The 24635-nt window shown below is 42.6% G+C and overlaps 1 protein-coding gene across 1 annotated transcript; it reads right to left on the reverse strand.

Moving 5' to 3' along the window:
• Positions 1-2746: 2746 nt before the first annotated feature.
• Positions 2747-22462, reverse strand: hpcal4 (hippocalcin like 4). Its single transcript, XM_061255375.1, has 4 exons — positions 22302-22462; positions 4492-4672; positions 3777-3992; positions 2747-2944 (listed from the first exon to the last, which is right to left on the reverse strand). The coding sequence occupies exons 2-4, from the start codon at positions 4651-4653 to the stop codon at positions 2747-2749; spliced, it is 576 nt and encodes a 191-aa protein (XP_061111359.1). The 5' UTR covers positions 4654-4672; positions 22302-22462.
• Positions 22463-24635: the final 2173 nt, after the last annotated feature.

Here is a 24635-nt window from a genome sequence, read left to right on the forward strand (position 1 = left end):
AAATCATATATTTCTGATGTAAATCATTTTATGTGTTCTTTGTCATTTCCCGGTAGAGCACTTAAAGATATTTGTTTCCTGCCACCTCCCTTCCACCGCCTTGCTGTTGCTCCTCATCATCACCTTTGTGAGCCACCACTTCAACACTGCCCCCTAGCAGTGGCTAATTTCATTAGCTTCAATATTGACTGATTCACCGTGTTGGTCATTAAACCAATACCCTGAGCCAGACAGCACGGCCCCTTGAGTCTGATTCCTCCCAAAGTTTCTTCCTAATGTCCACCACAGAGTGTGTCCTTGCCACTGATTCCCTAGGCTTGCTCAGGTGGGGGTTCAGGCCAGGGTTCTGTGTAAAGCGCATTGTGATGCGCACACAAACATTTTTACCAGTATTATGGTGGTTAACCATTAGACCATCAGACTAAACAGTCACAAAAAAAATCATCATGTCCTGGTATAGTGCTTATATGGAGAAAGCAGGTACAGGACTGTATCATATTGATTTTATGTGGTGCGCAGCACAAAGTGTGAGAGTGTTATGCCTGTCAACATTAGTAGCGCAGCTCCTAAAAGTGAACACTTGTACCAACACTGCCCGATTTGCTGCCCCATGGCCTTACACATTACAAGTGTTACCTGCTTCAGGAGATCAAGAAACCATCTTAAAAGCATTTTCTCTGAAAATGAGAGTGGATTGGTGGGGATTTCCTTTGTGTATATTGGTTTGCCCTCCATTTCAATGGAAACAGATGACAGCTGGCACGAGAGGTAGACTAAAGCCAGTTACTGCTTTCTGCCACTAGGTGGTAGTACAACATCAGGTTCAATCAGCAGTGAAGCAGTACAGAACTGAATTTATATACACATTTACTCTTGATATCTGTGCAGGTCAGCTATAAGCCTCCAATTCTCCATCAAACCAAAAATAACCCTTTCACTTGCTTCGACATCAAAGCCATTCCTTAAAAGCATTCAGTTGACAGCTGAATGTGAGTAAAACAATGCAATGCGATTTCGAAATCCCTTCATAAATTCTAAAAGTTTCAGGAGTAGAATGCCAACAGCACATCTTTGACCAGAAAAATGAAAAGTAAAACGACATTGAAACCCGACGTGACAACACAACCCGTGATGGAAATGGTTTGATTTACACATCATACCACATAAGAGACCGCAAAAGCTACAACAGTTGTTCTTCAGTATTTTGAATAGCAGTATGTGATTTGAACACTTGAATCTCAAGCAATTATAACAAGACCCTTATTGACATTTCAGTTCATTTGACAGTGCACAAGCACGCACACGCATGAACACGCTCACAGCTGTGTGTTTATACAGTACATGCCCGTACACAGACAGTTACAGCTCTGCAGTGCTATGGAAACAAAATGAAATAAGTGTAACATTTACATATATTCATATTTACTATTATTACCATGTACATTTGTACTTCAGTAATGTAACGGCAGTTTTTTTCTCCTACAAGTGAAGGAGTATTCTGACAAAGGGCACAAAGGGACCCGTTTATTTGTAAAAGCAGTTCCTGCTTTTAATGGGGGACATTTTCCGGTTCTGTTTTCTAACTGCTTTTTGTATGCTTCCTTCACTCTGATGCGTAGTTTCCTGAAACCTGCATTGCAATATCTGAAAATCTATTCTATTCTATTTTTATATTTGTATTGCAATTTATTTTCCTGCTCTTATTGCATGATACTGTAACAAACTATGTTATAGTTTGTATGTGAGGGTGTGTGTGTGTGTGTGTGTGCATGTGTGCCTGTGTCTGTCTGTGTGTGTGTGTGTGTTTGTGTGTGTGTGTGAACATGTGTGGGCATGTGTGCTTGGATTCAGAATATTAGCATTCACAGTGGGACACCATTCGCAAATTCCGAGATCACAAAAATCATTCACGGTTATTTTTAACTATTCCTCTCATGATTGATTTTTGTTCAGGAAAAAGAGTTAGCACTGATGTTTTTCCACTTGCTGGATTGCTGAAGCGAGTGGCTGGTCTGACATTTGTCAGGGGCTTGGACCAGTATGAGCAAAGGAAACAAACAGCAGGATAAAAAATAAATATTGCTTATCAGAAAAAGGGACAGCAGCCAATCAGAAAAATGGTTAGTTTAAATAAGCAAATGTAAAGTTGACATTTACATTTTATTCTAGTTTTTTTCTTGTCTTTGAAACAATCATTGATGAATTTTGAGGCTGACTGTCACCTCGATATGGCAGCAAAAGATTGTGGCATTTAAATTTGGAGCGGATTAGTTTACACAAATGTCTAAATACTGTATGAAAGGGACCCGATAATCCAAAGTGTAAGTGCATTTGACAGGAGCCGTGTGTCCTGGGAAAATGATGCCCTCTTTAAATAATTCATAAGCTCAAAATAGGTTTCATAATGTGGTCGGACTTGGTGTCTAGCCCAGACAGTTAAAACCCTGCAGATTTAGCTCAATTCACAACCTGACAGTGAGATTAAAGGTATCATTTCAGGAGACCCCTTTCCCCCCACCCCCCACACACACGCACACATCTTCCTCTCCCCTTTCCCTCTATTTCCCCCCTTTTCTGTTTTCCACTCTCCCTCTATTTTTACATCTATCACTCCCATCTCTCCCACTGTCCTCTCTTTCCCTCCCTTCCTTTCTCCTTTTGGGGGGTTTCCTCTCCCTCACCTTCTCCCTCTACCGGAATCCACCAGCGCCCCCACCCCACCCCCGCCGACCCGTTCGTCAAACCCCTACTTCTGCATGTCGCACTGGAGTAGCAGGACGATCGAGGGGTCACTCTTGGCAGCCTCCTTGAACTCCTCCAGCGTGATCTCATCGTTGTGGTCTTTGTCCATCTTGCTGAAGATCTTGTCCACACGCTGCTGCGGGGTCAGGCCATCCTCGTTCATCCGCATCATGATCACTGTGCCCACCATCTTGTAGATCGCCTGGGAAAACAGAGAGGAGGGGGGAGGGAGGTGAGTTTGTCCGGTGGTAGACCTTCCTATGCCAGAGTTTCAGATCTATTTATAAAGCCCAATAGGTTAATAATCATCAAACAGCATCAAAAGCTACATCACTCACTAAGAGTTACAGTGGCTTCAGAAAGTATTCAGACCCTTTCACTTTTTGCAAACTTTTTTATGTTTAATTTAATTTAATTTGTAAATGGATAAAACTGCCAATTTTGGCCATCAATCTACACTCAATAACCCATGTTATACAGTGAAAACTCTTTGCACACCTATGTTCTACGTCCCTTTAGAACTGCTATTACACCCTTGCTCTGATCTACAGATATGCCTTGCCACAATTTCATCATGGAGGTCTACAGAGTGTACCTTGGACTTTGTCCCGGTTTCTGTCCTGACATGCAGTGTGTATTGTGGGACCTTCTATACACAGGTTTGTGCCTTTCTAAACTATGTCCAATCAAGTTCTAGACACCTCTCAAGGATAATTAAAGCAAACAGGATGGACCTGACCACAATTAGGAGTGCCACATCAGAGGGTCTGAATACTTATGTAAATGAGAGATTTCAGTTTTTGCTTTTTACTAAATTAGCAAAAATGTCTAAAAATAAGTTTTCACTTTGCCATTAGTCTACGCTCAATATCCCCATAATGACAATCTTATCCAATTTTAGCCATTTAAAATGAAATCACAACACAATAAAGTGTGCAGAAAGTGAAGGGATCTGAAGACTTTCTGAAGCCGCTGTACGTGCGGGAACACGCCCGCACACATCCGTTCCCAGGTGCACATCACACCGCCGGTACCTCGATGATCTCCAGCATCTCCATGCGAGTGATCTTTCCGTCCCCGTCCAGGTCGTACATGTTGAAGGCCCAGTTGAGCTTCTGCTCGAAGCTGCCGCGGGAGGTGATGGAGAGCGCGCAGATGAACTCCCGGAAGTCGATGGTGCCGTCCCCGTTCTTGTCAAATGTCCGGAAGGCGTGCTGAGCGAACTTGGAAGCGTCTCCGTATGGGAAGAACTGGGAGAGAGACAGAGCCGGTAGCCCACAGAGCTCACACTACAGGCTTCTCTGTGATGTTTGATTTGATTTTAAAAACACGAGTAAGCAAAGCGCAGGTCTGCATCAGGTAGCTATGGGGGAGTAATGAACAAGCAGCTGACATTATCCACTGAATTCAGTGGTAATCAGTTTGTCGGTCACCCAGGTTAATGTATAGACTTGCAAGAGGTATTATTTGACCTTCTGCAATGTCATCCAATGGCCTGATTTATTGTAAAGGTTTAAGTGAATTGGATAGCCTGGCTTCTGGCCTCTTGCTTTGAGGCGGCAGTTGCGTGGAGTGCTCGACTAGCTCCTCTGTGATACTGCGAAATTTGATTTTCCGTGAAACACAAGAACACATTTCAACCTTTTTTCTGAAGCACTGTGGCTGAGCAATACAAACAGTGTGAAACGCAGGCCAGGATGTTGCGCTTTCTGAAGGGCTGTGTTGGGTGTGTTTTTCTGGGCCGCTCACCTTGACGTAAAGCTGCTGGAACTCCTCCAGGTTGAGGATACCTGTGGGGCAGTCCTTGAGGAAGCCCTTGTACCACTGCTTCAGCTCAGCCTCGTTAAACTCTGTGTTCTTAGTCAGGTCATCCAGGACCTCAGGGGCAAGTTTACTGTTGTGTTTCCCCATCGTTCTTCACTCCTGACAACTGAAAAAAAAGGGGGGCAGGGGGGTAGGTTTAGAGGTTTACCAAATTTTTCATTTTTATTTTTATTTATTTAACCGGGATAGTCCACTCAGCAACAACTGTCACTGTTTTCCAGGGAGTCCCGGGATACAAACTATATTGATTGAAGAAAACACAGTATACAAACAAATAACCAAAATCAACAAACAAACATTTATGACAACAATCAAGTGTACACTGATTTAAATGTCAAATAAAATCTTCAGTTTGATTATGAATTGGTGATAGCTTTCTTAAATTCAGACAGTTTTAAAAGTTTTCTTGTTCAAAAGTCCAGGGTGTTCCAGAGCAGTGGTCCATAATGTTGGAGACTGCCTAAGTAGGCTTGGTTGGCAGACCCTGGCTGTTCCAACAGGAATGGGTCCCACTGCTCATACTGTTTGGCAGCTGCTTGGTGTGCCCCTGGAGGACAGGGGGAAATGGCCACTTAAACAGGTTATAAATATATTGGCAGTTTCCGTTGCAGTGCATTCAAAATAGTCACCAAAATTGTTGATTTTATCCTGTGTAAAATGTGTTGGAGCTGATTTAGGCCTGTTTTCTTACACTGCTACAGTGTTGGAAGCTATACTAAGGCGCATTAGTCCAGATGGGCGAGGACCATAGTTTGGTATATTGTAAGTAAAATGTTCTTTAGCACAAAGTCTCTTGCCCATGTTAGTGCTCCAAGGCTGAGGTGATATGTGGGGACCATTGGAGCTATTGGTCTAAGGTTATTCCCAAGTACTTGAAAGAAGTAACTTGTAGGTGTTTTTTCCATTAGACACTGAAACCATTTTTCCTGTGTGTGGTCAAACAGCATTGTCTTTGTCTTTTGAGGACGCAGGATAAGTTTGTTGGTTGAGAATCAGGTGACACAGCTTCCTCACATTCTGTGATGATTTATGCTGAGATGTACAGCACAGTGTCATGTGAATGGAACATTTTTCAACAACAGATGGTAGGTCATTTTGGTAAATTCAGAAAAACAGTGGCCCAAGAACACTGCCCTGTGAGACTCTCCTGCTCACCAAAGGATAGGGTTAGGGTTATGGTTCACCAAAAGAAGCGGTATCATTATTATATCTGCATTGTATTTTTTATTTATTTCATTTTTCTTTACCTTTTAACAAAAGCCCCTGGACCCTCAAGAGGTCCCGTTGTAGCTTCACAATATGAGCAAACATTCATTCATTCATACATTCATTCATGCATTCATTATCCTAACCCGCTTATCCTGAGCAGGGTCGCAGGGGGGCTGGAGCCAATCCCAGCATGCATTGGGCGAAAGGCAGGAATACACCCTGGACAGGTCGCCAGTCCATCGTAGGGCACACACACCATTCACTCACACACTCATACCTATGGGCAATTTAGACTCTCCAATCAGCCTAACATGCATGTCTTTGGACTGTGGGAGGAAACCGGAGTACCCGGAGGAAACCCACGCAGACACGGGGGGAACATGCAAACTCCGCATAGAGAGGCCCCGGCCGACGGGGATTCGAACCCAGGACCTCCTTGCTGCAAGGTGGCAGTGCTACCCACTGCACCATCCGTGCTGCCAGGAGCAAATATAATAAGTGAATATAATAATATACTTGCAGAACTGCACAGTTTCATTGTCATTATGGAAAATGTTTTGCTTGTTGGAAGAACTGAGGTCAGGGTCAGTGTGCAAGGAGGGTGGCATTTTCATACAAGGAAATATGAATAGAGAAATGCAAGCATAGTACATGGACACAGATAAAAGCATTTCCTGCCACCACATTGTACAAAGACGTGTAAGCCAAGCTTTTATTTTGATACTGAACCTATGTGCCACCAGCAGAAGGGCCACGCACTGTAGAGACTGAAAAGGGTAAAGGCTGACATACAATAACCTGGCAATCACAGACTTAACAGTCTCCAAATGACTTTTAATTGAACTGCGTTATTCTTGCAGGGTAAAGGTGGAGCTTGCGGTATAACGCCATTCCACCAGATAGGAATGTGCAACCAAGAAGCTAACATAGAGGTACCTGGTCATTGAAAGGTTCTCTTACCCCTGGGACCACAGAGTGTGGTAGAAAGCCGCACTTCAGTAGAGAGGCACTGACCTGAACTGACAATCCGGACTGGTTTCCAGTGGCCTGAGCCACAGCGCTGTGAAACAGGTTGCGGAGCACTGTGTGTAACTGTAATTGGGATGACAACGCAGCCTAGCGGCTAAGGTGCTGTGCGTGGGTGGGATTCCCAGGGGGGCCACTGTCTTGAGAAAAGCACTTAACAAAGCTCCAGTAAACACAGGGCTGAATCAAGGGATTGTGTCAAATTGAAGTAAGTGGTCACCTACACGGGGTTATCTATTTAAAAAATGCAAATAGCATACAACAGTCTTCGCCTTGAATTTTTGCTCTGCAATTCTTTTCTTTTTTTTTGCTGCGGAGCTAAAACACAGAGCACTCTCCATGCAGCTAATTCCAATAAAAAATAAGGAATTTGTCATTTCAGTAATCTTGCCTGTTGTTTAAACAAATTTTTTTGGATTTTTTCCCAAAAAGTCACAAGTCGTACTCATAAGCATTTTATGAGAAGAGACTTATTTTGAAATAAGAGTGAAAGAAGAAGAGGAATGCGCTTTGGAAATGGACTTTTTCTGGGGTGGAGGGAAATAGGAATTAAGTACTAAATCAATGTCACTTGAGTAATTTATTGATGCTCTCTGCCTATTAAAAAGGATTAAATATTTAACGGGTCTGAAATCTAGACCAAAGAAGGTGAGAATTGCTGCAGGGGCGGCCCAGATTGGAGCACATTCATTTTTAATATTTAGCTATATTAATTGCACCTCCTTTTTTCTTTTCTGACAGAAGGTCATATTTTCATTATGAGGTCGTCTTTAAATGATTCCTCTCGTCTCACTTTTCTTGCTGCAAACTGGCTTCTGGGCAGTTTTGCTCTAGGAAGCTGAAGGATTTTGAATGGATGACAGAACAAGACATAGAATGTCTCATTGGTTCTCCTTTTCCTGGCTGGGCCCTTTTTGAAAGGTGCCAAAATCCCCTTCCCTTCCTCCAGGCCAGCACATTAGCATGCTTCCTTCGTGTAAAAATCACATGAAGGAACATCTGCTTCCCAGAAGGTGAAATGGTAAAACAGAGGGGTGATCACTGAGCCTCAACAGTTCCCCAATAAGACCCCAGTCTTGGTGTTTTAACCAAGAACAGAAGAGGCCTCCTGGTGTCCAACACACCATGGAGAGCTGTAACATCATCAACCCCTCCCAGAGCACTGCTGTGGGCACTGTGTGAATGAGATATAGCTCCTGGCAGGTCAAGACAGGCAGCTCAAGATGGCAGGGTATCAGGGTGGAAGTCTTTGGTAATATATTGAGATTTCAGCTTTGACTAGGACATGCCTGTCTCTGGTGAACTTGACTGCCAAGGGTGGTCCACAATGATAGTGACTATTTATCAGTGCAAAAGGTGCTCTTAACCCCATCCACTCTGCTGGTCCACAATGAACAGTGACTATTTATCAGTGCAAAAGGTGCTCTTAACCCCATCCACTCTGCTGGTCCACAATGACCAGTGACTATTTGTCAGTGCAAAAGGTGCTCTTAACTCCATCCACTCTGCCCCCTTGTTGGTGAGACGTCTGAAATTATTGTTGCGTTCATATTCATATCATACAAAAAACTGTTACGTAAGAGAAGCGCAAAACGGCGATGCCAGATTGTTAAAAAGACAAGCAGTTTGGATTCGTATCATCCCCTTATTTGCAATGCAGGGCAATAAAACAGCAGGCTCCCCCATGCAACGCTTATGGGTTTACAACCACAACCTCGTCAGATTCAGACAATAAAAGGCATATTCTAACAATCCTTAATGCCATTTCTCTACGTCAAAAAAACTAAGAAATATACAATTCAGAAGTTACATGAATAAACACACTTTTTTCCAGTTTGGTGGAGTTTGTTTTGCAAATTATTCAATGCAGACATATTTATGGAACCAAATCTCCCACCTGGTTATGAAGCTAGGACAGTTTTCTGATTAACGTTTACGTTGTTTTCTACGTTTAATACTTGTTACTTTTGCGTAAATGCATTGCTAGATCATTTCAGTACTGAACTAATGTAAAACATGACACGCTTCTTGTAGGGGGTTTCCTACCCTTTGCAACCATGTATAATGTGTCATATTCTGGTGCAGACAGTTTAGGAATGTCGGTGTGTTCCCATAGCAGAATCAATATTCAGACGTACGTAAAACAGTTTGCGTCGGACTTGCTATAGATAAAAACTGGAAGCAGTTGAAATTGTACTTCCCTCTAGGGTCCTTCAGCGCACTTATCCCTGGTTATGGGTATGCACTTTGTTGTACGTCACTCTGGATAAGAGTGTCTGCCAAATGCCATTAATGTAATAAACCTACAATTTTACTGCCGGGGCTAACGGGGCTATTTAACCTAATTTTTAAATAAAGTTCCATTTTAAATGTGATGCAGGTTCCTTAGGGTGAGCAATCCTTTTTGGAGCCTGCTTTATAAAACATACTCTCATATATGTGAATAAAACATCCATCCATTATCTGAACCCGCTTATCCTGATCAGGGTCGCAGGGGGGCTGGAGCCTATCCCAGCATACATTGGGCGAAAGGCAGGAATACACCCTGGACAGGTCGCCAGTCTATCGCAGGGCACACACACCATTCACTCACACACTCATACCTATGGGCAATTTAGACTCTCCAATCAGCCTAACGTGCATGTCTTTGGACTGTGGGAGGAAACCGGAGTACCCGGAGGAAACCCACGCAGACACAGGGAGAACATGCAAACTCCACACAGAGAGGCCCCGGCCGACGGGGATTCGAACCCAGGACCTCCTTGCTGTGAGGCGGCAGTGCTACCCACTGCACCATCCGTGCCGCCATGAATAAAACATGTGAAGGTAAATTTTCTTTACATTTTGTATAAAAAAAGTAAGCTTTTCTGATCATTTATGTGTCTGACAAAAAGATATGCAGATGTTTCGTTTCCCCTTTTTTTGGGGGAAAACTCATGTGGAATTTGAATGCCTGTAGATAAATTTACTAAATCCTATACACACTTTGAGATCAAGTTTTGTGCACAAATATAAAGTAATTCTGGGTTGGTCCTTGACAGATAATCAGTGTTAAACTATAAAAACATAAGGCGTTTTGCAATTAGCAATTGTTTTTATGTAGCTTTTGTGTACACTGTATGTACATGCTCTGAAACACATTGGTTCTGTCTCTTATGAATGGTACAATCATCTTCTGTAATTTAAGTATTCAACCATGTGTGTGCAGTAAATTGTTTTTGAGATACTCTTTTATAGGACTAGTACAAAATAGGCTGAAATTGCCTTCTTGGGGGCCAAAGTGGAAAGGGTTAATGTATTACTATGCAGGGTCATTGTAAAGGTAACTAGTTCTATCTAATGAGACGATTATGTAATTAGGTTTCTTCACTGACATTACAAGCCAAGGGTAATTTCACCTTTATTTTGGCCTCCAAAATCACACATAGTTTCATGTACAAGTAGCACAGCGGCCAGCTGGTCTGTCAGCTGGTATTCAGATCCTTTGCTGATGGAAGCAAGTTCACGGCAAAGTCTAACCACCCATCCATGAATGCGCCGTCAGCACATTCCTGTCACTAATGCCTGCCGCATCCCTCCATGCTTTTGAGTTGAGTATCTTGGCTCAAAACTATTCCATTGTTTCTACTCATCGTTGTTTGGCAGTGTTTATCTCACAGATCGATTGCGTAAATATGTTGCTTTCATGCAGCCGATATGATCGTTTCCAACCCCAATGCAGCCTGACTATGCGAGCGTTGGAAGCCGGTTATTTTTTTTTTGACGTGGAGCCGCGTTGCTAGGTCACGTCTGCCTGGCTTTCTGCCGCAGTGTCCATGCCTCACCGCACCACGCCTGGAACGTGCTCCGGCACGCTCGCCCCCGTGGCCTCTCCCGGACCCCGGTGTGCTCAAAGCCGCACCGTCGCCATGGGGCTGACAGCGGCACGCTCTCACTGACTGGATGAGATATCCCAGAAGAGCACAAATCCGTCTGGGAAAAACTCGGAGAGCTGCCAGGGGCCGGCCTCGCGACCAATGGGCAGCGACCATCCCTGAGCGGCAGAAACACAATTCCCTGTGAAAATTTGTCAAAAAGAATGTCGAATGAAATGCGGTGAGACACTGGGAGGAATCACCTTTTGGGGATTTTCCAAGGCTGCCTGTTTGTATCCGAGGAAAGTTAAAAAGTACCTTCTGTAGCTGTCATGCTGTGCTCCCCTTGCCTTACATTTACCGTTCTACAGCAAAAATAACAAACTGTGCAGGTTCGCATTACTGTCACACACCCCCCCCCCCCCCCCCCCCCCCACCCCATATGTCTCAGCCAAATCCTCCATCGTTCTCCATGTTCTTTTTTTTATGTCATCTTCGTAAAATAATACCAACAACTCATGAATCCCAAAATGTGGGTTATCGGTGCCCCGTGACTTAAAGAGTGTTTGGAACAGAGACCAAAGTCTTGTCAGTGATTGACAGCACACAGCATCTCCCACTACAGGGTTCACAGAGTTGTCACTAGTGTGAATGTGCTGTGAGCTATCTGTCATCAGACCTGCTGTCCCCTCATACTGCAGGAATATAGCACACAGTTTGAGCCAAATTACAGTTTTACATGGCTGTTTTTCACAAAATGGGTTCAGTGAAAAATGATTTGAAATGATTAACGTCCGCACCATCATTTGCTTTTGCACTTGAGAAGAATCAGCCAATGACAATGCAAATATTTACTAGCACATATTTCATTAAGTTCAACAGCAGATCTGGCATGAATAAGTTGTATATAGGGGATATCATGATTCATATAACAATAGAAATACATGTTTCTGTGTGACTATTCATTGCATTTTGCTGAATTATGCTGGTTTTCTATTTCTCTATTCACATCACCAAGTCCAATAATTAAAATGCCACAGTAGGTATTAACATTGCAGGTCAGTACTGGCTTACTGTGCCTAAAATATAATATCATAATGGAGCAGTCGCACACTTAATGTTATCACATTAAAACAGGTACAGATGGCAAAGGAACAAAAGATAGGAATTAACAAACACAGGCACAACAGCATTGTACTGGAATGAACTTTGAAAGACAACAAAACAATGCTGACAGGCATGTCCTTGTGTGGTCTGCAGAAACTGTCCTCTTCATCTAAGGAAATGTGTTATAGCTGTCCACCTGTCATCAGCCCATCATGAATTTTGAATGATATCAGATATGCACAGAATGCATCTTCCTTTCTGACCTCTGGGAGCACTGTGGCCACAAAGAGAGGAGAACGGAGAGGGGGTATGCCGTGGCAGGTTGATGATAGCTGAACAAGGCTATTGTGTTGGCTCTGAAAGACTATAGCAGAATGGAATTAGAAAACAACAATACTTGCACTCTCGAGTTTCTCCGCATCATCATACAGATGCTATCATTTTGGGTTGTTGTATATTCATGTTATCCGTATTGCAACACATGCAGTGTTCACTGTAACCATGGTGAAGGAATGGATTCTAAAAGCTAATAAATGTTTGAGGTGCTCAAATGGCCAGCCTGCCAGGATGCCAGTCCTCAGAACCCTGCCACTCATCCAATGTTAATTAGTTTTTATGCTTCATATGAGCATTCTGAGATCACAGGGAGGGTAATCATGGACATTTCTATTTCTATTCCGAATCGACACACGTTGAGTTCAGAAGCCTGGGGAAACAGTTCTTGGAGGAAGGAGACAGGGCCTGCAAGCCACCATTACAGAAACTGGACAGGAGGTGGTCAAATACCCGCCCCTTCCCTCTGTAACCCCCCTCCCCTCAATACCCCAACACTGTCAGCATGGCATTCCTCCGGGGAACAGGGTGGGTCAATTTTATCAGCCTGTCAAGGGAGGAAATGTTGCAGAAAATTGGACTTTCCCTGCGAACCGCCGCACCCGGATACGTGCCTCCACAGATGCGATTATCTTGCTATTCCCTAGCGTCTGATGAACAAACACATCAACGCAAGTCACATGGGGCGTCTGGCATAATGGAAAACCAATCTTTGGATCTCGCAATATTTATACTTTCAAAATAATCGCCTTTTGGAAATCCCTTCAATTAACAGAGCCCTTGCACTGTGGCTGACAGCAAGCGAGGCAGAATACATTCGCCCTTATTGATAAACAGGTCTCTGTTTATTGATGGATAAGGCCCCTTTCCCTCAGGATTATGTCCTCACTCGGGAGGAGATTTAAATGGGAGAACAGCTCTGTCGGGAAGAAGCCATCATTTAACAATTTCCCTTCTCGGTGCTGATGGCTATCTGCGGCTGGTGCGGAGTGCGATTCTGCCACAGCAGCCAACGCCCGTGCAGAGCGAGTCAGAGCGGGCGGAGAAATGAGTAGATATCAGGTCAGAAGCTTAGCAACCAAGACCAGGCTCCATTGGCTGGAGACCACCGCGTCCTTTTTTGCTTCTTTGTTTCTCCGTTTTGTTTTGTCAGACGCTGTTTCACATTTGCGGAGCAAAATTACAGCTTTTGACAGTGCGAGCACATTATACACTCAAAATGTGACAACACTGCAGATCTATTATGGCACGGTCATTTGTAAAACCGGCCATCCATCCAAGACAAGCTGGTGAGAATAACAATTACTGAGGACACGTTCCATCAACAAAGTCATGTCGTGAAGCTCCCCCTGCCCTGAGACTGTGAGGAGATGAATAAAGGATTCCCAAAACAGGTCCCAAAACAATGACTCGAGTCCCCATAAGCTTTTTAAAGTCGTTACATTTCCATGACTGTGTTCCAGATCAATACTGCAAAACGAATCAGTTCTCTGTATGTGACAATTATCACGTACAGAGGTCCAGCCAATATAAAGACTTATCAGCTGCTTGTGACAAAGGACAAAGTGCTGAAACAAAAATAAATGTTAAAAATGAAAGAAACTGTCAATTGACCAATTGACTTTGCTCCACTGTTTGCCGCTGATGATGTGGCCCACCGCTTGGCTGCCTTTATTGTTCTCTGTAAGAGCAGAGAGGTGAGACAGGTAGGCTGAGAGCAGCAGCAAGGGACAACAGGCCAGATTAGTTCTGCTTCGCTCCACAGAGCAGATAGCCTTTTTTCATTTCCCCGTTATTGAGTTTGGTGAAGAATCCAAGGGCAGATGACTCATTTGCTGCCTTGTGGGGTTCTGTTGTTGTCTTGGTGACCCCCCTGACCCTCAGTGGCAGGAAGAGCATGGCATTCTGGTATATAGAAGATACAGCATAGGCACAACAACACAGATACAGGTATGATCAACTAATATTACATATACACTCAATGAGCACTTTATTAGGTATTTATTAGACTTATTAAGTCTTCTGCTGCTGTAGCCTATCCACTTAGAGGTTTTACACATTGTATATTCAGAGTGTGCTCTTCTGCATACCACTGTTGTAATGTGTCATTATTTGTATTACTGTCACCTTCCTGTCAGCTTTGACCAGTCTGGCCATTCTCCGCTGACCTCTCTCATTAACAACACATTTCTGCCTGCAGAACTGCTGCTCACTGGATGTTTTTTTTATTTTTTATTATTATTCTCAGTAAACTCTAGAGACTGTTGTGCTTAAGATTAGGAGTTTCTGAAATATTCAAACCACCCTGTCTGACACCAACAATCATTCCACAGTCACTTAGATCACATTTCTGCCCCATTCTGACATTTGGTCTGAATAACAGTTGAACCTGCATGCTTTTATACATTTTGTTGCTGCCACATGATTGGCTGATTAAATATTTGCATTAACAAGCTGGTATACAGGTCTACCTAATAAAGTGATTAATGAGTGTATACTACTATATTTATTTGTTCAACCAAAGTCTGTATCCAGGCAGAATAACATAGCTTTCATGTCATGCATTTAGACGGGACTGAAGCCAATTCATCTTGTGTTCTGTTTTCTGTGATGTGACAGGAGTTTGGTAAATGACAGACCCAGTCACACTTACTGTAGGACTGTGAATGGTGTCTGTTCGGAGGCTGCCCTTCATATTGTTCTGGTCGATAGCTGATGCGGCTTTACGTATCTGCAGTATGGGGAGGCAGGTCTGGCTGCACGTACTGAATGGGATGTTATGCTAACAGTCATGGAAAAAGACACGGGGCGGTCAGTACATTCTCAGGCCGTAGTATATCTGGATAGCATGACTGACATGTGGGGAAAATGCACATAATATTGATACACTGATTGGCGCTCCCAGTAGTGTAAATATTCCATACTGGTCAGACACATATGGACCCATTCACAGCCAGCAAATGTCATGTAGGCCAATATTATGTACAGAATGTAGAGACACATGGAGAAATAGTAGATATGGCTTCACTGTAGAATGGTGGACATTTGGTTCCAGCCCCTTTGGGCATATGAAGAGTGAGCTTTATTTATCATTTAGAAAGCACTCCTGCATAATTGGTTGTCAGGGAAACGGACAGAATGGCGGCCCAGGCCCTTGTCTAAAAGACTGGCGAACAACAATGAAAACAACAACCTTGGACAAGTACATCACATAGGCGCTCAGTCATTGATAGCTTCCCACTCCATTACGCCCTTTGCAGAAGTAATACTCGCTTCAAGCAGTTGTGTAAGTTCAAGTTCAAGTGCAAGTACTTTAACCCAAGCACAAGTGCTTTAAAGTAAATGTCAGTTAATCTAAGAATAATACATATCAAAGGAGGATTCAAGATACATTCTGAATGAACTTAATGATTACCAGGCAATTTTCTGTACATTTCTTATTTTAATTCAGGATTTCTGCACAATTTATTTATTGACTTCCTCCACTTTATACAAAATGCATGTTTATTTGGTTAAACCCATCAGATATATGGCCAGAGAGGTTGATTCTAGGCCAGTCCCTACCAGGTCTGGCAAAAACTGAACCACAATTCAATATTCAAGAATTCAAGCCCCAACAATGTGGAAGTCAACTGTGCTTAACTAGTTACTTACATGTATGTTGATTGGCAACCATACTCACTCTCACTCTCACTCGCTCTCTCACTCTCGCACACACACACACACACACACACACACACTTTCACCCCTCTCCTTCACCGGGCCCAGCTGCATCATTCTAAATGAAAGTCTTTGAACCATATCAAGCAGCGTTTCTATAGCAATAGAGTTCTCATCTGCCAGCTCCAGAAGAAGGTGCAGAGCACTTGTATGATGTACAAAGAAATCCTTGACAATTGGAGCTCCACTTGCTGCACTTTTATTGTGTTACCCAACAAGGCGATAACACTGAGACTGCAGATTGCCACCTTTAAAGAATGCCACTTCCTTAGACAAACACACACTTAAAATACTTCAGACTCATAGGTAGGGGTAGGAGCTGTGATTTAATTGCAGTTAATTGAATCTGGAAAAATTCTTTGTTATTTTTCTCTGAAATGGTTTTCATCTCTTTCCATTGATACAATACAATTACACAGACCATTAAGTTTCTGTTCCACTGAAATTATTATTATTATTTTTTTTTTCACTGTCGGAAATCATCCTTCAACTATTCAAGTTTCAGGATAAGACCACCTTTTGAATGATTACACCATGTGTACCATTTCTATCTTTGGAGTCGATTTTCTCAAAACCTGATTTTGGATGATATTACAGGACCATTTTTCTCAGTGCATACTCATCCTATCATCATGAAACTTTGCAAACCTTTACTCCAATTATTATATTGTTAAAAGGGGTATGGGGGTATGTTTATGGGTATGCAATTAAGTGTGTAATCAAGTCTGAAGTATGCAATTAAGTCCACCTCATGAATTGAAGTATGTACCTCTGAAATGATCTGGAAGACAAAAGATTTCCGGCGGAACATAATCTTAAAGACCCCTGTGGTATCAGCTGAAAGCAATTTGAAATAATGAAACACTTAGAAACTTCAAAAATTGAGTACTGTATGCAGTAGAATGAGAAGATTTTTCTGAGTAATAGTTACACTAAAACTTGCAATAAAAATGTGTTTTTGTCTTGGTCTCAATGGCATTGTTCAGACTCTTTAAATTACCTTGAAATGATTCATAATCTGATGCACTTCAAAACAAGCTTTACTTTTCATTCAGATTTGCAATTTGGAAATCAAATTTGAACTAATTAACTTGTTTGCTGGAAAGATGACAGTCGATGACTGTCATTGTTTAGCTGGCTTGCCACTCACCTTTAGAAAAAAACTAAATGTAAAGCTATGATACAAAAACAGAGATACCCTACCCCAAGAATCTTCAGTGTTATCCAGAGAGGGCCAGCTTGGGTGCAGGCTGTTCCAATCAAGCAGCAACACGCCTGATTCTACTAGCCAAGGACCTTAGCAAAGACTTGAGCGGCTGACAAATAGAATCAGATGTGTTACTGCTTGGATGAAGCCCTTTCTGGGTAAGATTGAGTATGCCTGCCCTATACAGTACACACAGTAAAGAAGTGTTGTCCTTTGCAAAACAGCTGAATAAGGTTTCCATGGGTTTTCAAGTATTCACACGGGTCTTGGAGCAATTATTTTAATTCCGACCCAGATGCCCAGAGGTTTTATATACAGCTTTGTAAGTATGGATCAAAAGATCAAAGAGCCTAGACTGAAAGGGCCCTTATATCCACCCTCAATGCAGCATAGATGAATGAATGTTAGTTTGGGCCCTATGGGCTCTGGAGAGCAGCAAACTGGCCTCAACCTCTTGGTCATGTGTGCCCTTTGAATGATTGAATCCCAAACCACTGCCTCTCCCAGTGGAGGCAAATAATGTCACCCACAATGAGTGTCCTACAGCAGGGGTCAACTGTTCCTGGAGAGCTACCATCTCATAGCTTTTCACTTCAACCCTAATTTGGCACACCTCATTATACTAATTAGCAGCTTCATGAGATCTCTAGCTGTTGAATGAGGCGTGTTTTGTTTGGGTTGGAGTGAAAACCTACAGGACGTAAGATCTCCAGGTACAGGGTTGGTGACCCCTGTCCTACAGGCAACATCACAAGACCAGTTAAGCCATTTAAGGTTAAAAGAAATGCAAGATAACATATAAACAGAATCCATGGGTCTTGTCAGTCTGGTTGGCTATGTTTCACCAGTGCCGGCTCTCAACTCAGCATTAGGGAAAGGGCTAAACTCAAAATTTTCTAATCAGTGTGAAAAACATTTCAGTATAAATACAGAATCTCTGTGAGCATGATCACAGTTCATAAACAATGGGATACTGATGACCAAATAGTGATCAGAGTTTCTTTGGCATCAGTAGCAAGATCGCAAACTATAGCCAACCAATAACTACGGAGCAGTGGTGCAGCAAGGTGCTGTCATGGAGGGGTTTTTTTACTCAAGGAGAGCCGCTAAAGGCTTCAGTTCATCCTCCCTGAGTCAGAAAAGAAACAAAGGCAGCCTGTGCTGTGTTCATTGACCTGAACATGTTTGTTTCCTGCTGTAAAATTATACATAATAAGGTGTGAAAGAGAAAAGAAGCAGAAACACAGTGTTTTGTGGTTTTGAGCCTTGATAAATGAACATGAAATTGACTTTGAAAATCTGCAATCACGTGGAAGCTATATTAGTGACCATTGTGTGTAGACCATTAGTGACCATTTGTTTTTTGTGACATTTGCATTGCTTTTGATTACAAAAATCCTATTTTTTAAGGATGGTCATAACAGCCAAAATGTTCATCCTTCAAGTGAACAGATTCTGGACCCCAACTACTCAATTTGCGAAACACAGAAAAACAAGAAAACCCTTCTCTCTTCATTTTTGCAGGTCTTAAGGCCGGCACCTTGATGAACACTTGCTGTAAATGATTGTAACCTTGTCTATTCCTAGCTCTAGCGGTTTTTGCTTCCCATGTTTGCTTCCGTGTTAAATTTCCTGTGCAAGTGGCTTTGACAAAAAGCATCTGCCAAATGATTACATTGTAAACTGCGGAATTTAAATAACTTCCCAAATCCTGCAGTGCTCCTCCCTGTACCACAGCACTCTCAAGAAGAGCCCTGCATGAAAGGAAAATTATTCTCCTGATCTAACCCTCTTTCTCTCCTTCATTGCACCTGTTTGTCTGCATAAGATCACTTCACTCATGTAGAACATGTTAAATCTCAATTACCTAGAATGGCTTTTATTTCAGAACAGCTCCCTCTGCAAATAAATGGCAGGCAAACCAGTAGCCTTTGATGCGCGCAATGCTCTCACCATTGGGCAAAATGGCAAGACGCATCGATCCGGGGGCCCTGTCTATTTTCAAAAGCCTGAGAGCCATTCGCCTTCAATGAGATGCGCGCATGCTTGTATTGTCCCACCGCTGGTTCAAAGCCGTTGGGACGTACGCAGTCAGCTCTGTTCTGGATGCTTTGATTTGATTCCACACTGTGCTCAAAGACTGTACCCACGGCAAAGCCCGCACTGTTTAACTGCGCCCAGTCTGTCGGGAGAGATTTCGCTCGTACTTTTGTGAATCGGAGAGATTCCATTACTGCCTCAGCATGTGGCTTGCTGGCACCCCTGCTTGCGAGGCGAATGGAACACAGGGGGGTACGGGCTGGCGAGCATCCGGTCTGCAGAACAGATATCCGAATTCAAGAGCTGACATGGTGGATGATGGGCGCAGTTGAAACCATGAATTTTTCAGCACCTTATTCTCAGTTATTTTCAGACCCTAATTCGTCATTTGTCAGCCCTCACATCAATCGCTCATTCTAAACCGTGGAGCACCAGGGCCTCCTCTGCTCCTTCACAATGCAGAAATGCTCCACTGTTAGCCACTGACGTGTCTGTATTGGGTGAGAGTTTCCTGATCAGTGTGACGCTCATGCGTCACTCGACAGGGTGCTGACAATTCAACCCAAACCTTGAAATTGCAAATTGGTCCGCGTTTGTCACTGCTGGTCAACAGACGTCTGGGTTGGCTTGCGGGAGTAATCTTATCTGACGTGTGAATGAAACAATTCACCCTCCCAAATTGCCAATAGTTATACTCAAGATTCAGTATTAGAGTACAGTGCATGTAGTAGAGTCTATCTTTACTGATATGGATATGAGTTGCATGATTAGGCAGTGCTTAAGATATGCAGGAAGAGAGAGTGTTAGTTTCTTATATGCAAGTGAAACACTGCAGCGACAGCTGTGTCCCAAGGCATCTACTCCCTGAATAAGGAATTATTCCCTGAATAAACAAGGGGAATTTATTTCAATTAATTTTATTCGTGAATATTCTATGTTACCCGCCCCCTGGAGCACTATGTAAAACTATGTCAACAACAACTCACTTTATTAATATTAATCATTAATAGTAATACTAAGAAATACAAGGTATACTCCTTTTATTTTGAATTACCAAATGTTTGACCCAATCTGCAAGATAAAGTCCTAAAGTGTATGTATTGTACTGTAACCCAGATGCTGGGTTAGGCTGTATAAATTAATGAAGGATATCATGTACAACTTTTGTATGTTCATTCACAGCTCTGACTACTCAGAAGAGTGCCACAGGATTTGTCTCAATGTCCAATATATTTGTTGGTACAATCCACTTCTTGTGTGTTGTGCATTATGTGCTCTATGGAACCATCTACTCCATCTTGTCCCCAGGCTGTGTGGGATGAATACAGTCACTAAACGCATTCGACAGCATCTCTCGTCTCCTTTCACTATCGTGTGCAATAAAAAGATACCCCTCTGAAGATCGCAATAACAAAGCAGAAACTCAAGAAATATAAATACATATCACAGCAAGAAAGCATTTTAAATAATAACATGTGCCTTTTAATTACAAAAACACTTTCGTATTAGATTGATTTGACGGAACGATTGATTCAACTGAGCTATATTCTTGGACTTTGCATTCATTTAGCACGTTCGAAAAGGTCAAACTTTGAGTTTTTTCACCACATGCGCCCATTCTCCAAATAAAAATCAATCTTTCTGACCAGCATAGCAGTGACGTATTTGCCTGCAGGAAGGCTGGCAAAAAGCACAAGCACAAAGCATCTAGTATCTAGAGTTTTTTAGAATAGGATCATCAATTCAAAGTGCTAATATTTTTATCATGCATATCATCTTTTAATTGCAAAACACCAATGATGTTTCATCAAGTAAACACAAGTATTCTGGCAAGGCTTGCAATAACCCAACAGAAACATTTTATAACATCTTGTGAGCTAGCCATTAGCCATCGTTCTTTCAGAAAAATACACCCCTTGCTCCTAACTCCACCTGCACAGATGTTCTGCTGTGTTGGGCAGGTGATCATAGACCTTTAGCAGAGGAGTTGATGTTCAGCCCGCTATGGAGCCATAAGCATGTGTAGGACGCCTAGGATGTACAATGCAACCTGACATCTCATTGCACTCCACATGCCTGCATCAGACACATTTCCACCGCCCCTCACAGTCTGACGCCGAACAAATCAACTTTGCCTTCAGCTTCATTCACAACATACTGGAGAGGAGGTGGCCGTACGGAACCATCAAACCTGCAGGACTTCACGAGTACTAAACGGTGCTACTCTGAGTGCAATAACATAATAACAATATAAACACCTGAAATTGTTCCACGCTTTGGGGCAAGAAAAGGCGTCCACAAGTCGGGGAGACCCGTCAGTCCTGTCACATAACAGATGCACAATCTGAAACACTCAACCCCACCCCCTCCCCACGACGCACATCCAATTCCTACCATGAAGCCGACCGACAAATATACAAAAACGCACAGGTACTGGAGCGCACGAATGCAAGCGCGGAAACGGCGCGGTACAGACAAAACGGTCTTTCCCAGAAAAAGATCCACCGTCCGATTTCACACATGCCCTATTCGCCTCTTACTCACCTAAATTCACTAAGCCGCGATCATTAAGAAGGTATCCATTATCTGTTCACTTGCGCCATGCTTTCTGATGTTTCCCTAAACAGTTTCCTAAAACTACACAGAACAAGGATTTAAGTAGTATTAGTATTGATTGTTGTTATCTCTTCATTTTTATTCATTAATTTATTCGTTCATTCATGCATTCATTCAGTTTTGTTTGAAAAGACAATGAATAGTATGCCTGGAACACCGAAGCCCGTAAATCCGAGGAGTAACTATTTAGTTTGCGTTTTGGCTTTGCCTTAGACGCACCGCTGGTCTACACTTGCGTGGTCATACGTTATTTAAGTCATACAAGCATACATGTTGACATACCACCACATGGACTGATCCCACGCATATGCTCCCAACAGATGAGTGTATCAGAACCACCTGTGCACTTTGCGCATCCTTATGCAGTTAAACCTCACTTAACATTTTTGTCTAAGACATGATGGCGGGCCCGTTACAATACTAAACAAAATTCCAAGCACACATAATGTTTGGAAAATGTTGCTAAACAAACATTTTCTAACACTGAATTTTCCCCTTCTCGCTTTCCCTGCAAATGTGTTCTTATTCACTGCCTTTTCAATTACAAATGCATGAACATCAATACTTTAACAATATTTTTAATATTAGAGTGATAACCACATCCAATAAAATAAACCACTTACCCAAAAAGAATCAGACGGTAATTCCCTTTGTTTGATGTATATGAGACACGAGTATCCTCTTACTGTGACCGATTTTGTTTATTTTGTTTATTTATTTATTTTAATGAAAACGATACACCGACTGCACTTAGCAAACCCAGCGAGCTACCGATTTCTCTTTCTTTTCTGTTTTCTGAAAGTGAATGGACTGCTTGCGTTTCCCTTGCCAACGATTGACACTATGCCTAAGGACCGCCTAATGTTGCTGCTGATTGGTTAGAGACAACGATATGCAAGTTTTTTTCATCTTAATTCGATACCCTGAGCTGTCTGTCTGAAAGCAACGCCTAGCGCTGCATATCTAATTGAGTGTCGCCAGTTTCCTACGACGACGTAAATGCTGGCATGCCAACAGAGGACCAGGTTCTATTCCAGTGGTTAAAGAGAGATGTTGCGTTCATGAACGATGCTGCACGGTTCTTTATACGTGACCTGCGTTGATGCTATCGGCAGAATAAAGTTACCGACACATGTCGACACACCCCTACATGCACCTGTAAGTATTTATTCAAGAGGTTTTAACTCATTTTAAAACACACAACATTGAAAACAAGTTGTATTACTCAACGTATATACGTGTGATTTTTACAGATAACATACTTTGGTATGGAACAACTTCCCTTCTCATCTTCTCACATAGACTATGTTAGAAAGCTTTGTGAAACGATATTTCCCTTCAAGGAATAAAAAGCTAACTGTGCCGCTGTGGAGCCTGGGGAGAGAGCGAGATCGTGCTTTATCCATCTCATACACTTCCATGTGTATATTATGTGCATTTGTAACACAAGAAGATAGCAGCCCTTAACTATAGTAATGCTATTCTCTCAGCTAGTATCTCACTGAGCCATGAATCACAGCAGTAGCTTTAAATACTTCAGTGTAAATCCATGTGAAGCAAGTCTAATAAAATACTCCAATATAGTTTCTGTTTAAGTGTCTGGTTCATCACTATCCTGTGTCTGAGCATAATAATAAAAATATACATATTATTATTTATTTTATTTAATTTTTTATTTTTATTTTATTTATATTAGTGCTGTTAAGAGCTGTTCGGGAACATGGTCCAGACATAAAATAGTAATTCCATTACAGTTTTATTGGATGCAGGGACCTACATCTAAATTTTAGTGTGGAGTGCTTTACATGGAGGGATAGCTCAATGTTATATGCACAATAGCTTATTTGTATCTCTGACAGGGATAGTGGTCTCATTCTGTTCACCTCCTGATTTTATAGGGTTCTGTTTAAGGAGTGTCCGTTCATGTTACAACCGCAGATACATGTAATGACACCTTGTGTCATTATTCGTCTTCACAACAATCTTCACCACTTGCCTCAGAAAGTGGCCGGACTGGCACTCACATCTGCTGCACGTGAAATCACCACACACTCTGGTGGTGGCAGGCAGCAATGGCAAGCCAGATGTTTGGATTTTGGATGGATGACTTTGCCTTTTCTTTCCTAATAAGCTTCAGATACAGGCAGAGAGAATGAGAGACATCAAGAGTTGCTACCAGGAAATGGCTTAACAGACCCAGCCCAATCAGAATGAGCATTCCTGATGGGAGGGTGGAGCTTGAGCTATTGCTGGACTTTAGGCAGGCAGTATGACAACAGTAAATGCAATCATATATCCAGGGCATTTTATGATGACATTAAAGGGACAAAGCAAGTGAATTTACTGTCAGTCACATGGTCATGGTGCGGCGGGGCTTGGTCTCGCTGAAATGTAACAATGTTTACATGAGCTTCCAGTTCAACAACCTGTGCACTGACAGTCAATGCCTTCATGTCCTGCTTCACCAGTAAGCCAGGGATTCAGTGGATTAATTACCCAGTTTCCAAACTCTACATATCCCTGCAGGGTTCTTCATCAGCACATGGATGATGAATTCTTGCCTGTTTGCCGGCTGGCTTGAAATGGTGTCAGAATGAGATTCAGTTACTCAGAGGTTGCATCCCTAGTGCAGGGAGCACTAAAGAAACAGGAACTCATTAAACCATAGTGCTTGTCCCAAGGGAGCCCTGAGCCTATCACGCCTCTCTCCGCTACATGGATTGCGAGAATATTTCTCCCTCCTTACTCCCAATAAAGGTATTTATAGACTTGGAGCTGAACACCCTGTGTGTTCATGCAGGGTCTTTTGTTTACCTCCTGTTTCTGCCAAGGCAGTCCTGTACCACTGTGAGTCGGCCTGCCCCTGTCTGAGCCCACCTGTTCTGTCCGGAAAAGCCAAGTCTCTGCCATTTCCCCAAACGCATACGTATCTCATCTCCTTCAGCTGAGCTGAATGC

This window comes from Conger conger, chromosome 9 (assembly GCF_963514075.1).
Source record: "Conger conger chromosome 9, fConCon1.1, whole genome shotgun sequence".
NCBI classification, from domain to species: Eukaryota; Metazoa; Chordata; class Actinopteri; order Anguilliformes; family Congridae; genus Conger; species Conger conger.

What these genes read in the sequence shown, in the direction of transcription:
- hpcal4 (XM_061255375.1), bottom strand. Translation starts at nt 4,653, where the DNA reads ATGGGGAAACACAACAGTAAACTTGCCCCTGAGGTCCTGGATGACCTG. An exon ending in TCCAGCAGCTTTACGTCAAG is followed by an intron (nt 3,993 to 4,491) that starts GTGAGCGGCCCA and finishes TCTCTCTCCCAG; the next exon opens with TTCTTCCCATACGGAGACGC. An exon ending in AGATGCTGGAGATCATCGAG is followed by an intron (nt 2,945 to 3,776) that starts GTACCGGCGGTG and finishes CTGTTTTCCCAG; the next exon opens with GCGATCTACAAGATGGTGGG.